The sequence below is a fragment of the Nomascus leucogenys genome, chromosome 4 (assembly GCF_006542625.1).
Source record: "Nomascus leucogenys isolate Asia chromosome 4, Asia_NLE_v1, whole genome shotgun sequence".
NCBI classification, from domain to species: Eukaryota; Metazoa; Chordata; class Mammalia; order Primates; family Hylobatidae; genus Nomascus; species Nomascus leucogenys.
The window spans coordinates 47,083,345-47,099,795 of NC_044384.1; the positions used below are offsets into that span (position 1 = coordinate 47,083,345).

A 16,451-nucleotide genomic window follows, 5' to 3' on the forward strand; every position below is an offset into this window, starting at 1 on the left:
CCCTAGCATTCTTGCTGTTTTTGAACTCACTGCCAGCCCAGGGACTTAATTCTTTCCTGCCCCCTTGCCTGAGAGGCTCATTCTGCAGATATTTGCATGGCTTGCAGAAGACATCTGTTAGCAGGTGACTATGCTACTGAAACTGGCCTCCCCTTTATCATTCTTGGCTTTATTTTTTAATAGCATTCATCACTACTTGATATTATATGTCTGTTTGTTCATTTATAAGGATATGGACTATGTCTTTCTTGCATACCAATATATTTCCAGAGTCTAGAATACATAAAACACACAGTAGGTGCTAGGTGCTTGATATATATTTGTACGGTTAATAATTGTGTTGGGTGGACATGTCTGTGTGAGCACATGCACACACACTCACACGCCCCTATCTGTTCAGTCCTGTAGTGAATTTGGTACCCATCTCTCAATGTTTCGTTACACGTATATAAATAAAGGTAGACTTTTAGAGTTAAGGCTTTGAGTCCTCTAGATGATTATCATCTCAGGTGCTACACAGTGAATGTAATATATTATTTTGCTTCCATTTCTTGTTTTAATGTCAACATGCATATAAAATAAGATTCATTTTAATACCTTGGAGGCATTACCGTGCTTCTCAGCTCAACAGAGAGGATAAGCTGGTTAAGCAGCTCGGAGGATTCACGTTTCCCATTTCAGCAAATACACCTGTGTATATGTCACAGCAACTGTGCTCCCCCCAAATACACACACGGAACTTACATGGTATGCGTAGAACAAAACTAACTTTCCCAATCAGGCTCTTTTTGTAGTGGCTGCTATTATTTGAACAGAGAGAGCAGACTCTCCCACCGATAGAGAGGCCATGCACATGTGAGGGCTGGGGACACGTGGGAAATCTCTATACCTTTCTTTCCATTTGGCTGTGAACCTAAAACTTCTCTAAAAATATTGTCTTTTAAAATAATTTTTTCTGAAAAGAAAGAAGATGTAAGAAGTTTTGATGTTGTTGTTGTTGTAGTTTTTTAATGGCTCTAACCAGAGATACCATCATACAAGGCAGTCTTTGGAACTGATAATTTACAGACAATAATTTACTGTGTTTAAAACGTTAAAACACCAATAGCACCCAAGATATTTTTATCCTAACACTGTAATAAAAGCCAGTTTGGTAAATGTAGTTGCTTTGATTATTGTGGTTGATTTAGTTTTTCCTAACTCATTGCAAGAACAGAAAAAGGAAAGAGAAGGAAAGAGGAAAAACACTTGAGGTGGCACATTTATTTTTCTATTGACTCATCACCCGTGCTGTGTTAGGTATTCCCTCTACTTAATTCATCTGTTTGTTAAACCTGAGAATAGAGACGTCTTATAAAACACTACTATATGTGCAAATCAACAAAAGAATCTAAGTTTTAAATGTCTTGAATACATTTTTACAGGAAAACACAGTACAAATTTTGTCAGCCGATATGATCCTCGATTTAATAGCTGGATTCAACTTCCACCCATGCAAGAAAGGTAAGTGTTTATTTCTTGCACCTTAAACGTTTGTGACGGCTTTACAGGCGGCATGGGTGCTAGGTGGTTTTTCGTGAGAAGGAATGCTAAACAGAGTCAATGAAAGACATATGAGGCAAAATACAAAACTTGGCCTAGCCAATTTACATGACCTCCCTTGTTAATTCAATAGAGAAAAATAAGTCAATTATTTGTCCTAATGCAGGAAGAAAAAAAAATGTGTGGCTTGTCTTTCTTGATTATATTGATTGGTATTTTGCAAACAAAGCTACAATTTCTCTGGCTATACCACTCTTTTTGGTGATAATATATTTAAACTCTAAAATTGAAATATAAAACACTATACTTGCAGTGATGTGCATTTTGGTACAGACATTTCAATACTCAATATTAAATTATTTAATATTAAATTCAATATTCAATATTAAAATTCAATATTTAAATATTAGACATTTAGATAATTAGATATGAAATACTGAACTTTAACATCTCAATAGTAAACTTTATCTTGTTTACATTTTCCTCCCCAAATGTCTTTGAATCCATACATTCAAGAACAAGTCATTTGTTAGCTTTAAAAAAAAAAATTAGTCTCGCAACGTGTCATCTCATTTTTTGGATACAGAGTAGTTATCTCAACCAAGTCTCCTGGCTACCAAAGGACAAGATGGCTACTATATTTACATATATTTTGTCTCTCTTAGCTGTTCCTCAGGCATGACGCCATGTCTTTATCTGCACATGCAAATTCACAGCCTAGATTTTGAACACTTGGTTCTTTTCAGATAATATCTAGACATCCTCTTGAGCAAATTCTCCAGTGTGATAGACAGTAAGCTGCAACCTACTGCCTCTTCAGCATGCACTTTGGGAGGCCGAGGTGGGTGGATCATGAAGTCAGGAGTTCGTGACCAACCTGGCCAAAATGGTGAAACCCCGTCTCTACTAAAAAATACAAAAAAAAAAAAATAGCCGGGCACAGTGGCAGGTGCCTGTAATCCCAGCTACTTGGGAGGCTGAGGCAGGAGAATCGCTTAAACTCGGAGGGCAGAGGTTGCAGTGAGCCTAGATCACACCACTGCACTCCAGCCTGGGTGACAAAGTAAGACTCCATCTCAAAAAAAAAAAAAAAAAGGTGGAATCAGCAGCAGTATTCGTTCTCTTTTCTATTTCTTACATGACCTCTCACCTGAATATCTCTCTTTTTTAACATTCAAGTAGATTACCCTGAGATTAAATTGGATCCTTAATCCTAAATTCCAAGCTAAAAGAAAATTTTCATACAATACCATTTATTCAAAAATGTACTTATTGCAGTAAGACAGCATGAATCTATGTGCTAATGAAACTCAATATCTAACTTTCTACTCTATATACAGGTAAATATATTAAAACTCCCTTAGAGACTAAAGGCTATACAGTGAAAATGATGAGGCATGATATATTAAGGACCACAGACACTTCTAGGAATGTCTAGTTCAAAGGTACCTGAGGAAATAATTCTAAGTCAATTAATAGCTTGACAAACTTAATGAATCTGAAGCTTCCTGGTATCTTTCTCCAGTGCACCCTGTTTCTCTCTTTTGGAGGTTATTTCCTGGTTGCTGTTATTACAGCTGCATCACTTTGCCCTTTAATCAAACCTATTCCAAAAAGTTTTACTTAAAAAACAACTATCAATACATGTTTGAAATGTCATCATCTCATCACCGTGGTCCCCTTTGCTGGGGGCTGTACACCATGATAATTAACCTTCATGCCTTCGGCTTGGGAGGCATAACTCACGTCGCGGTCAATTATCCCACTGTAGAGCCCCTAAGGATGGGAAGTATTGCTGCAAAACCTAATTAGTAATTTTTTTGAAAATGTGTATTGTTTACTTGATAGTCTGTAATGACTTCCTCTGAGGCACTATGGCCTATCATGGCAGGGTCCTACTTAGACAATTTTTAGCAGCTCATTGACCTGATAAAAAGACCTGCCATGGTCTGTCGGCGCCCGGCAGCCACCGTTGACAGGATGGACTGTTTAACGGTTCTTTCTAAGTCATTATGGTATATCATGTCAGGTCCCTAGTAAAAGAAGTTTTTTTTTTAGATTTAGAACAATCAACTCGATAGACCAAATAAAGAGCTCCTTACAGCACTGAGTGGGAAAAGGCAGATCTCACAAATGCGCCGTCAATCTTGCAGCTGCATCTCTCCTATGGGCTGGTTGACCCAGGCAACAATCCATAACTTAAAATGAAATTTTTCTGTCATTGCCAAGTTTCCATTCAAAATAGCAAGTACAATCAGTTACTAGTGTAGATTAATTGGTGGTTTAAAAAAAGAGGAAAAGAATCTAGAAATATATGAGACACTCTTCAGATCAGAAAAGTTGCTTAAAACATTTAATTAATTTTACATTGTATAGATCATGAATGAAACCGGAAGTTCCCCACCTACCCCCTTCCATTATGCTGCTACCAAACTGCTGAAAAATTATGCTGAGAAATCACCAAACCAATTGAGAATAACGAAAACACATTGTAAGCCACCTCTGGGGTAACCTACCCTTACAGAGTTGTACTTGCTATTTTAAATGCAAGCTTGGTATTGACAGAAAAATTTCATTTGAAGTTATAGATTGTTGGCTGGGTCAACCAGCCCATAGGAGAGATGTAGCTGCAAGATTGATGGGGCATTTGTGAGATCTGCCTTTTGCCACTCAGTGCTGACAGATTTGAGTCCCAGGATAGCCTACCTAGCCAACCCTTCCAAAAGAATAGAGAAAAAGTGCAGAACACCTTCCCAGTTTAGCAGGGAAATGGGCACATGGCTTTCAGACTCACTAAACCATGAGTCTGCTCATGAATTGCATGTCTGCTGGCTATGAATTTACTGACAGAAAAGAACACATGAAAATATAAATTTAAATGTAGTGCCAATGAATTGTTTTGCTCTCAGATTTAGAATTTAATTCTTCAGTAAAGAGAGGAAAAATTAAAAACTTGGATCAGTAGAAATGCTTGGGTAACTTAATTTTTTTTTCAGTAAAAATTGATGTTCGAAGTGTTATTCTTATGGAGATCTTACTTCCTAGCTAATCTAAAAAAATAGAAAAAGCAGTTTGGGAAGCGTTAAGAACAAAGCCTCTATTTCACAGAGTAAATAAAAGACAAGAACTTCATATGTCAAAAATGCGTCAAAGTTTAAATATTTTGTTTCTAGTAATATTTTGTGTTACAAGAAACAGTGGGAGACAATATTCTTTTTAACATATCCATTGTTTTTAATCCAATGACAAAAGTCAAAAATTCAAGCTGGGTAAGGATATAGTAATCCAATCTCATGCTTTAGGATATAAACTGACAACTCCAAGAGCCAGAAAGAACTTGTAAAGATCTGTAAAATAAACAGAGTTTAAAGTATATTGGTATGCATTATTATTAATCTTTTTAAAACTTATCTCACAAATACTGAATATTGCTTCTGGCATTAGGGGCAGGGGAGGCTAAAGGAGGGAGAGATGAACAATTTGAAATAGAAACAGTGTAATCCCAATAAGATATCTTTAATAATATTGAACTTACTTTCCCCCAAAAATAAAATAGCCTAAACCTTGTATGTTCTTCACGTGGCGAAGAGGGGCAGGGAGCATTGTCAAGAGAGACCTGGTATGGTAAGATTTTAGCCTAGAGCGAACGTTCACAGTTGCTGGCAGACCGTTAACAATCAGGTTTCTAAAATGCATTTCAGGAACTCTCACTTTGGTCATGCAAGGGAATAAGTCAAAAGACTCAGAATCTTCACTATTGGAATTTCTACCTAAAAATGCACTTTTCATCAGGAAGTGAAACCTGCTGATTTTTTTCCCATTTAGATCCTAACAGTGACACTGTGTGGATAAAGCTAGGAGTACACATGAAGTGTCGCATGAAGAACACCTTGGCTAGAAAAGAGAGCAGGTTCTGACAGGCTGACCAGGTGTCACGGTGAGGAACGAACCAGATCGTAAAAAGTGAAAAAAACTGAATTTTAGACCAGAAAATGAGTTCACCAAAGGGAGATCTTCCTCTTATTCTTCAAAATCTAAACTCAGTTAAATAGAAGGTGTTCATACTTGTTGTGACTAACTGGCATCTTTTCTTCTAGACTAATGCTGCATAGAACTCACCATTACCAGCTTATAACCCACATAGTCCCAATTCTTTAAAGATGGCCCATTAGTGAAATAAGAAAATGCATTCTAGACCTACTATAGAATCACATGGAAGAAGTGTACCGACCTACATTAGTGTCAATGGTGGAAAAAAAATATGTGTTACTTTAGGATGGATTTTTGTAGACATGTGTCAGTCTTTTCGATGAAACACTTTAACTTGAAAAGGTAAATGTACTACTAGTAGAATAACTTTGACCTATCATATTCAATGAGAAAGTAACTGAAGCCTGGTTGAGGAAATAGAAGGAATCAGTTTATCTGTATGCACTTAATTTTGCAACTGCTTTGAAATTTTATTTTATATTTAGATAAGTTATTAGTCCCCCATACCAGAAAAATCTCAATTTTTTAAAGATCAGAAATCCCTTTGATGATCACATTAAAAAGCTTCATCCAAAAAATGCACATGTGCAAAAACATCTATCTACAGCATTTTATTACAATTTCAGAGCCTCACGGACCCCACAGAAGACATGGACCTGGTTAAGTCTTTACTTTATGAAATCTGACTCATCTTCTCTTTATTTTATTCCTACTTTTCTCCCTGCCACTGTTTTCATTATTGTTGTTCTTCATTATCTTTCTGAATTTTCCAAGGTACATATTTCCTTCAAATATATCAAGAAAATCTAGAAAAAGAAAGCATAGCTAAAATATTGCTCTAAAATTATCAACGATGTCTATTAGGATAATTTTAGGAATATCAAAAGTTGAATACATTAACATCCATAACAAATATCATGCCTATATGGTAACAAATTATCTAAACAAATATTAAAGTATTTAGTTGCCACTTAAACATTATTAGGAAATGTTTACATGCAAACATCTTGATGGTCAATTTTTAAAAACCTTTTATCCAGATCATATTAATTGACAGTTCCTGAACATGAACAAAATGCTGGACACTGTGACAAGCACTTATATGTATTTGCCAATAGCCCTGTGAGAAAGAGACCATTATCATCCCCATGTTCCAGATGAGCAATCTGAGCCTGAGAGGGGTTGGGTGACATGTCAAAGGCCACACACCTAGTACATCATCTAGCCAGGCAGTCTTAAGAAGCCAAATCGTTAATCACCATGCTACATACTACCTCCTAAATGTTTTGGTACTTCATAAACACAACCTGGAAAATCTCCAAGCAACATATGTTTACTTGATAAAAACCTATAGCACTCCTTGTCTTGCAATCGACATTGAACAAGAATCTTAGCATCTATTTTAATAGAGATCATTAATTCATTAAATATAAACTGTATTTTCTGAGGGGCATGGCACTTAACAATTATACTTATTCAATATTGGACCATATGTTTTCCTTGTGAAGTATATTATTCCAGTAGTATCAGTGAAAAAAAGAAGCGAAGAGTCAAAGCCTTGCTTGAAGTTTCAAACTAGTCATCCTAACTCCCAATTTTTGATTGCTATTTGAATGTTATTCTCCCTCAGCTCATATTTTATTACTTGACAAGTTTTACATCGTCTTCCTTTAAAATATCTTTTGCATCACCCCTTTCTATTTCTTCTACTAAAACTCTAATTCAGGTCCTCAGTATCTTCAAATCTCACTCCTAAATTATGGCATATTTTAGGATTGGTCTCTCTGCCTACAATCCTTCCAACACAGCTTGTATCTTTTGCTTTGATGGAATAATGGGATAATATAGTCAAAAGCCTCTCTTAAAGAGGGACTTAAAATATCTTAACAGCCTTTTAAGAACCAACACAAAAAGCTATTTAGATGAAATTCCTGTAACTGGTTATATAAGTGCAAAATTTGAACATTATATGAAGTTCACAAAAGTTATTCTATTTGCAGTAGTAGTACTAAGGGTAAAAAAAGGGATAATTGAAGAAAAATTTTGATGATGTAGTTCTCTTATAAATTGGGAACAATGACCCTTGAAGGACCATAAAGAAAGTGAATGTCAAGATAATTTATTATTGTTACATTATCTACCTCATTTTTCACTTTGTCTTACAGAGCTACGATATCCTTACAGGGTACTGAATATCCCAAATATTAATGAACACTTAACAGTGTATAAACAGCAAGATAAAAAGGGCTGAAATAAAGAGTTGGTAAATTTCTCCTCTATTATTACTTTAATATCAAGAATATTAACCAGGAAGGGCAATACATATGATTACTGTAGAAGGTCTCAGACTTATAAGGTATACGTGTAATTTTTAAAGATTTGCAACCCTTTCTGAAGCACAATGCACCACTTTCCCTGACTAGCTGTGTGGTGCTTATCTTATTTCAAAAGGTAACATTTCACAGCTCCTCTTGTGATTTACTGTGGGTTCTTTTCATTGTAGAAGAGCCAGTTTCTATGCATGTCGGTTGGACAAGCATTTATATGTTATTGGTGGAAGGAATGAAACTGGCTACTTGTCCAGCGTGGAGTGCTATAACCTAGAAACAAATGAATGGCGCTATGTGTCCTCTTTGCCACAGCCTCTGGCGGCTCATGCGGGAGCAGTGCACAATGGGAAAATATACATTTCAGGCAAGTAATTCCTCCACTTTCTGTTACAAAGTTCAGTTCCAAAGCACTCTCTTGACTTGTATGTCTATGTTTATTTCACAGGGGGTGTACACAATGGAGAATATGTCCCATGGCTATATTGCTATGACCCAGTAATGGATGTCTGGGCTCGAAAACAAGATATGAACACAAAACGCGCAATTCACACTTTGGCTGTAATGAATGATCGCTTGTATGCAATTGGAGGAAACCATTTGAAAGGTCTTTTTGTTGTTGTTGTTTTGTTTTTTAGTCACAAAAACATTTGCACCACATATTTCTTGCTAAGGGGGTTTCTCCTTAGATAATTGTAGTTAACCAAGTAAAAAACATGTTGACCTAATAAAATCTACTCTATGTAAATTGGCAGTACCCTTGAGCAAGCATTTATTTTGGCTTTTCTGCAGATAGGATTATTTTTAAGTTACCATACACACAAAAGAAATGAATAATGATGTCTACAGAAAATAAGAAACAGGAGCATTAATAACTGAAGAATACAATTTGTCGTAACAATGAATTCACTGAAATAAATTATTTCTTATCACCAAAGTTGTAGTAATGAATTTTTTCCAGAAAATTGTTTTCTGCAGTAATCATAAAGAACTTTAGTCATAAGTGCACAAAGCTAATATGTGATTTCTTTAAAGGTAGTATTTACCAGATTTTTGTGTCTAAATTTAGAATTTTTTAAGAATTCAATAGCAAGTTACTTATGATTATCAAATTCTGTTGCTTTTTTCAATAAAAAAGCATAGCATTTTTAGAGACATGTTTTGGCACCTTTCCTTCCCTAGATATGTATATGACTGCAACTTTTTGTAGTGTATGTGCACATATATAACATGTGCATGCATGTAACACTGAATGTGATAGGAAAACAGAGAGACCTATGATATCGAGAACATTATTGAACTGCTTTGGGCCTCAGCTTCCTCATCTGAAGATGAAGAAACTGCTCTATGATCTCTAAAATCTCTTTCAGCTCTCCTAGTCCATGATCCCTGAAATTGAGCTAAATGGGAAACAGGCTATCTAAGTATGGTAGATAACGCACATGTGTGCGTTTATTTTTTAATAGTATATACATCTTTTTAAATGGTTTAGACCTAGATGTTTTTTCCATTTTCCTAATACATATTTACCTGTAGATGTAATAAAGCCTGAACAGGTGTAATTTTTATGTAGATACTTCCAAGTTCATGTTCATTCGTCAAGTTCACGTTCAGAAATGCCAATAGCCTAGTGCATGTCTGCTGCTCAGCTTAAGTGCTCTCCCCAATGAGAATGGATTTTCTTTACTACTGTGACTCTTCCCTTTTTATTCTTTATCTCTTTCAATGGTGCTCTTTCATTTCAAGCCACACACCATTCCTTTACGTCGACATGTTTTGTATTAACTTTGTATCCTTCTATGTTAAAATGTGATTTCATTTCTTTTGCACAAGATGTTGTCTAAATGCTCTAGGATCTTCTAACATTTAAGGTTAGGTTTGGACAGAAAGACTCAGGTAATGACAATCTAAATGAGAAATAGTGCACACACATCAAAACTGGGTTAGCTCAAGGAGGCATCATGGTGAGGAGAGGATATAGACATTGTATCTATGCCTAGGTTTGATTCTAGTTATGCACTTTCTAGTTGTGTAGTCTCACTCAAGACACTTAACCTCATGTCTGTAAAGGAAGGATAATTATCCTTGCCTTGATGGTTTCTGTGAGGATTACAGTTCCATTGTCACAGAGAAGGCATATATATCTTCAAATGATGCCTCTAAGGTCAGAACCTGGAATTTGCCCAAGTGCCCATTCTAAGTGTATATGCTTCAAAAATTATCATCAATAATCTTAATGGTAAAGGAAAGGAATATACTCTGGAGTTGCAGTGAGTATATTGTTCTATTGTTCCACCATCTATGTGATTTATTTTCTGAAGGAAGTTAGTAACCGAAATAACCTGTCTACTTCTTCAAGAACAAAAATTTCTCCACTTTTTTATTCATCTTCTCAATTATTTTAAAGAATCCAGTATGTTGGTTACTTTAGAATACACACTGAGATTGTCAGCTAGCAAATATCCATAGCCTGCATTTAACTACAGGAAAAAAAAATGAAAACATTAAGGGTTTGATCTGCTTGGTGAGCATGAAGCTCCCACGGGGTGTTTCTCACCCTCTAAATTAAAGGCAGGGCTCCAGTAGAGTCCAGGAACTTAAGTTGTTCTCAGTGACCTAGGTACTGCCCCAGACACCAAGAACCCTATCAGAAACTGTGGGAGAAGCTCTTCAGTGAAAGGTACTCAGCCTCCTACTCTAAAGCTTGATTCTTGGTAAATATTAGAAACCATTTACATCATCAGAGTTGTTTATAAACATAGTCAAATTGTGAAAAAGGTAAAAGATGCTGAACAACATATTTTCAATCTATTAAAACATTCTGAGAGAGTTAAATATTCATTTGAGAAAAAGCATACAATTTAGTCTGCAAGAGTCTGAGTTCTGAAGCCTCTCCTGGATTCAAATCTCAACCTATCTACTTACTGACTTGTGACTTACTCGAGTAATTGCTTTCTCTGTCCCTCAGTTCCCGTATCTATAAAATGAAAGTAAGGACAGGGACTATCTCATAGAGTGATGGAAGGGATTGAATGAGTTCATTTAAATCAAGCCCTTAGAAAAGAAAATTAGCATATTGTAAGTGCCCTGTACAATGCTTGCTTAAACTATTATTTTAAACATTTTTAAATAAGGTTTTAATAAACCATTTTAATAAGATCTATCCACATATAATCAACCTTTACTAATGACATCTGCTCAGGCATTCTTCCTTTGAAGTAATCTAAAACAACTAAAGTTTCTTTGGGGTTTTCTAGGTCTTTCTGACATTTCTCCCAATCTCAGTGAATTTATGCATTTGTGTCTTCAAAAACATAATTATCTATTTTGGCTTGAGACCTGTTTTTAAAAGAAGGCCTAGCCTTAAATTGGGACTTGGAGATTTTATTATTTTGTTGTTCCACTTTGTTCTGTCACTTAGGTTTCTCCCACCTTGATGTAATGCTTGTGGAATGCTATGACCCAAAAGGTGACCAGTGGAATATACTCCAAACTCCCATTTTGGAGGGTCGAAGTGGTCCTGGCTGTGCAGTGCTTGATGACAGCATTTACCTTGTGGGAGGCTACAGCTGGAGTATGGTATGTGTCCACATTTACTGCATCCTCCTTTATTTCGTTTGTGCTTACGTTTTCTGTATCCTTCCAAATGTGTTATCCTCCACACATGTACCTTTTTAGAGTATCATACTTACATGCAAGCAGTTGCTTTAGGTAGTAAAATAGGATCAGCCTGGTGGCTGTTGAACTGGCTTGCTAGCTGATCAACAGCATCACAAGGTGTGGTAGGTCTCCTTTCTCTACTGTCTCTGCGATCTTGTGATTCTGTCTCCCCAACTAAAAGTCAAACTGAGGTGATTTTACAAATGTTCTGCAGTTCAATAAGAGAGTCTGAAAGGTTTCTGACCGGTAAGGCATGAAAAATGGAAATTCATTCTCCAATATTCATGAAATCTATTTAGGATGTGTGATTTGCCATTGATTTTTCCCCTTATTTTCCCTCTTTATCGTGAAATTTTCTAAACATACACAAAAATCGAGATTAGAATGGGCCCATTAACCCATCATTCAGCTTCAACATCCATCAGCATCTTGCCACACTTCATCTATCCCCTCTTTTAAAATCTTTGGCTCAGGCAATATGAAGTAGATCCCAGATGTCATATCATTTCACCCTAAATGCTTCAGTATTTACCTTTTAAAAATCGTTAACTTACGTAAATACACTCACTCTCCAAAAAATTAACAATAATTCCTTTATATTCATTTTTATATTCAAATATTTGCCATTGACTTTAAAAAAAGATGTATTTTTCAAATTGACATATCCAAATCAGGATCCAACAAGTCTTTCTTATATTTCATCATTATGTCTCATATATCTCTTGCAATCTAAAACATTACCCTGACTCTTTTTGTTTCATGCCATTGACTTCTTGACAAAAGAGGGTCAGTTATACAGAATACCCTACATTCTGAAATTGGCTAATGACTTCCTTGTGGAGTCATTTGAAATAGTCCTCCGTCTGCATATTTTCTAGAGACTGGAAGTTAGAGATAAGGGCATAATTAAATTCAGCTTCTTTCGTTTTCCTTTTTTTATTTCTTTTGTTAACTTTTTTTTTTTTTAGCAAGAACACCTGAGAAGGTGGCTTTGTAGTTCAAATTACAGTACATCAGGAGACACATCGGGTCTAGCAGATTACATATTCACTTTTAAAATGATGAACATTTGGATATTTTCCTGATTACCTGTGTTAGTTTTATAAGATTATTTTGGTGGTTTTAATAATATTATTTGATTTTATTTCTTTTGCCTCTAACAAGATTGTGACATAACGTTTTGGGGAGCTTTAAAACATTATTAGTTATATGTAGGCAAATATGTGTTGACATACATAACTAGATATTCGTATGTGCACTTGTTTGCTTGTACAAATTGTTAGCTGCAAGAATATATTTGTTTGGAAGCAGACATTGGGGCATTTTCAGAAAAATAAGTATTAGGTTGGTTGGCTCTTTTGTTTGTTTCCTCTGATAAACACAAAGCTGCCTTGGTTTGGGGAGGAAAATGTTACACAAGCACTAGCCTCTAAAGTTGACAAAGAAAACAAGATTAAGGACATTTTATTTCTCATGTGGCCTCTTGAAAATAAATAAATAAATATATGAGAAAGTTGACAAACTTTCATTTCCAGTTTACTTTGAACTGGTTTCAATCCTAGCTCTGATTCTTCACAGTAGCAAAATAAAAATAGAGAAGTGAGACAACAATCTGAAATAAAATTGTCGTAACTATTTGAATGTTTAAGGTAAATTTGTTCTTTTTTTTTTTAACTAAAACCAGCTGGATACCTTCTATTTTTAGTATATTATTTTTATGTATGTATTTATTTATTTAAGCCAGGATCTTACTCTGTTGTCTAGGCTGGAGTACAGTGGCATGATCAGAGCTCATTATAACCACAATCCTCCTGTCCCAGCCTCCCAAGCAGCTGGGACTACAGATGTGCACTATCATGCCCAATTTGTTTTTATCTTTTTTAGTGTGTGTGTAAAGATGAGGTCTTGCTATGTTGCCCAGGCTGGTCTCAAACCCCTGGGCTCAAGTGATCCTCTCGCCCTGGTTGCCAAAGCTCTGTGATTATAGGCGTGAGCCACTGGGCCCAGCCAATGTAGGATTTGTTGAGCATCTAGGATCCTCTAGGTATTTATTTAACTTTTATTATTAGTCACACACACAAAAAAATTTTTTTTGAAATTTTGTCAATCTTAGCTTTTCCTTTGGAATAGAACAGTTTAAAATCCATTGTTTTCATTTGGAATTATTTAGCAAGAATGGAGAACAGATATTTTCTTTTCAATATATTAATAAATGTGATCAGTAACTTTGCCATTGCACTTCTCTAGCTTCCTTCTCTAAATGCTCCCTCCTCTGTCATTACAGGGAGCCTACAAGTCATCTACAATATGCTATTGTCCAGAGAAAGGAACCTGGACAGAACTCGAAGGAGATGTAGCAGAACCGTTGGCAGGCCCTGCCTGTGTGACAGTTATTCTGCCCTCTTGTGTACCATACAACAAATAACACCAGGAAACTGGAATGAACAGTATCACATTCTAGGAAGCAATGGCAGGTGACATCACTATTATAATAGGAACAATGCATTCTAATGGTACAACTGCCAAAACCCACCCTTGGTTTCTGATGATTTATAAGTAACTACAAAGGAAGAGACCTGTTCTTGAACAGATGCTGTGTCTATAACTCAGATCACACCAAACTTCCTGTGGTGACAGACTCTTCCATTTCAGACTGGTTTTATCTTATCCCAGCTTTACAAAAACTCTTCGTGTGAATCTTAACTTGCAAAAGGAGAAAGATAAAATACAGAAGACTGGCCCCAGAGAGACCTGAGATCAGTATTGTGCATTGTAGTCTACCTGCATGTGATCTATGTTGACATTTCGGGGATATTGTGTTCAAGAATGATTCCAAATTTGAGCCACCAAAATACACTGCATTACAGAAATTGCCACTTGATTCTGTATTCTTAACCTTTGGCTACTTCACAGACTCCATTGGCAACACTGTTACTGAAAATCATATAAGATTAAAGAGAGGCATTTTCGTTTCTATACAACTTCATTTCATACACCTTCTGCCCTTACAGCACCTCATGGGATCAGAAGAGAAAGATGTTGGCTCTTGTAATAAACGCTTTCTACCCTATAGGTTCTAGGCTAGACAGAGTCATCATTTCTGCGTCCTAAATTTTATCTGAAAGATTAAAACAAAATACATTATGTCCTATTCAGTTCATGGAGGTTTGTGCTTTTTCATATTTTGTGGTATATAAGTAGTGAACACACATGTTATTTACTTCAAAAGACAGGATTGACAAATTCAGTCAATACTATTTTAGAGATTCTGTTAGATGATATGTCTGACCCAAATTTAATCCATAATAAAAAAATGGGAGCTTGTTTTCAGGAATTCAGAGATGAAAAGAAAGAATAATTTCCATTTAGTAGAATTCCAGTTATCTTTCTGTTTCTAAAACACAGAACTTACAAGAGCCACAGGAGCCAATTATAGCACCTGACAAAATACTTCTCTTCCTCACCTTCGGGTGGCTCTAGACACTTGACTTAGGATCGTTATTCCCCCAATTCATCATATTTTGTTTGTTATCACCAGAGATGCCTGAACTCAGTTAAGCGAGCAATTGCTAGTTGTCTTGAGGAGCATGAGGAATTCAGGAGCAGAAGGTCAGGATAGCATGAGATAGTCTCAGTGTGGCCAACCAAAAGGACAAAACTGACAGGAATGCACATTCGATTTTCAAGCGCTTCAGAGCTTGAACAACTTTAGGAGTAAATAAAAGCCTAAAATATTTTTTAACCATCCAGAGATGGTGTTGAATCCTTCAACAAATGTGTCATTCAAAACAGTAATTAGGGAAATCCCACAGATGAAAAATGCCTTGGTGATAAGCTTTCATGGCAGAGCACGTCAAGATAAATGGGTATACTAGAATCCAATGCCATTTCTACAGTAAAGTGCAATCTTCGTTGTTTTTGTATTTATTTGTATGTTCAGATCCAAAGGATCCGTTGTAAAAATATATATATAAATATATGTATATCCAGTGCAATCAACTTTCATTTCTTTTTCCTTGAAAACATGTGAGTATATAGAAAGAAAAGTTACAGTACTCTGTGGGAAAATCTCAGCTGACATCATGAATAGAATGAGGTCTGCTTCAGAACCTTTTGTTGTCAACTGTCACTGTTTCTTCCAAAAGTCACAGTTTGTACAAGAACATTTGCTTTCCTTAGACTTGTTCTGCATTTTATTTTTTATTTCTCGCCAAAATAAATAAAAGCATTTATGAGAACTATAAGTAAAGCTTTCTGTATTTCAGAAAGACATAAGTTACTAGAAAGTGAAAAGTGAATAAATAAGTCACAGAGAATGTAAATTTTGTACAGTATTAGAATGTGTAAATGAAGCTTGCTTGGAAGGGGAAAACTTTAAATAAAAACTTTATGTACTAATTCAACTGTCTCTCATATCCTACTTACGTAGCATATGTATAAATCTCTACATTAAACTGTTTGAAGGTTTGTGATATGTAAATGCCTAAATATTTTCGTTCTGAAGCTATGATTTACAAGTGTATTTGGCTTTCTCACAATATGTAAATGTATACAGTATGGACAGTGCTAAAATTATGGAATACTTCTGGAAAATGTTGTGAGTTAAAAATCATGAGTGGAATCTGATGTTTTCACTACAAGAGTGTTATAATAAGACATAACTTATCTGAGATCAAATAACTAAATATTTATACACATTATTAGAAGCACCATATGTGTTAAAAATACCTGCACCCTTTTTAAAGAATAAGTGAATCACACATTTAATTAAATCAATTATCAAATATATAGTATTTAATTTTATTCTCTTTTGAAGATCTGATGAAGTAGTTGTACAGGGCAATTAGAGGGACTATGGGAGACATAGGAGGAACTAAGGCTTGTAGTTAAGGGTGGTAGTTGGGCAGCCTTCCAGGCAAAGAGCTGTGTAAG

The 16,451-nt window shown here is 35.6% G+C and overlaps 1 protein-coding gene across 1 annotated transcript in view; it reads left to right on the plus strand.

The window, feature by feature from the left end:
* Positions 1 to 15,922, plus strand: part of KLHL14 (kelch like family member 14) — a 101,909-nt gene extending 85,987 nt beyond the window's left edge. Inside the window, exons 5-9 of the mRNA XM_003261953.4 lie at positions 1,425 to 1,503; positions 8,036 to 8,226; positions 8,308 to 8,466; positions 11,281 to 11,438; positions 13,804 to 15,922. Coding sequence (XP_003262001.1) covers positions 1,425 to 1,503; positions 8,036 to 8,226; positions 8,308 to 8,466; positions 11,281 to 11,438; positions 13,804 to 13,944 — 728 coding nt within the window. The 3' untranslated portion in view covers positions 13,945 to 15,922. The remainder of the gene's footprint in view (positions 1 to 1,424; positions 1,504 to 8,035; positions 8,227 to 8,307; positions 8,467 to 11,280; positions 11,439 to 13,803) is intronic.
* Positions 15,923 to 16,451: the final 529 nt, after the last annotated feature.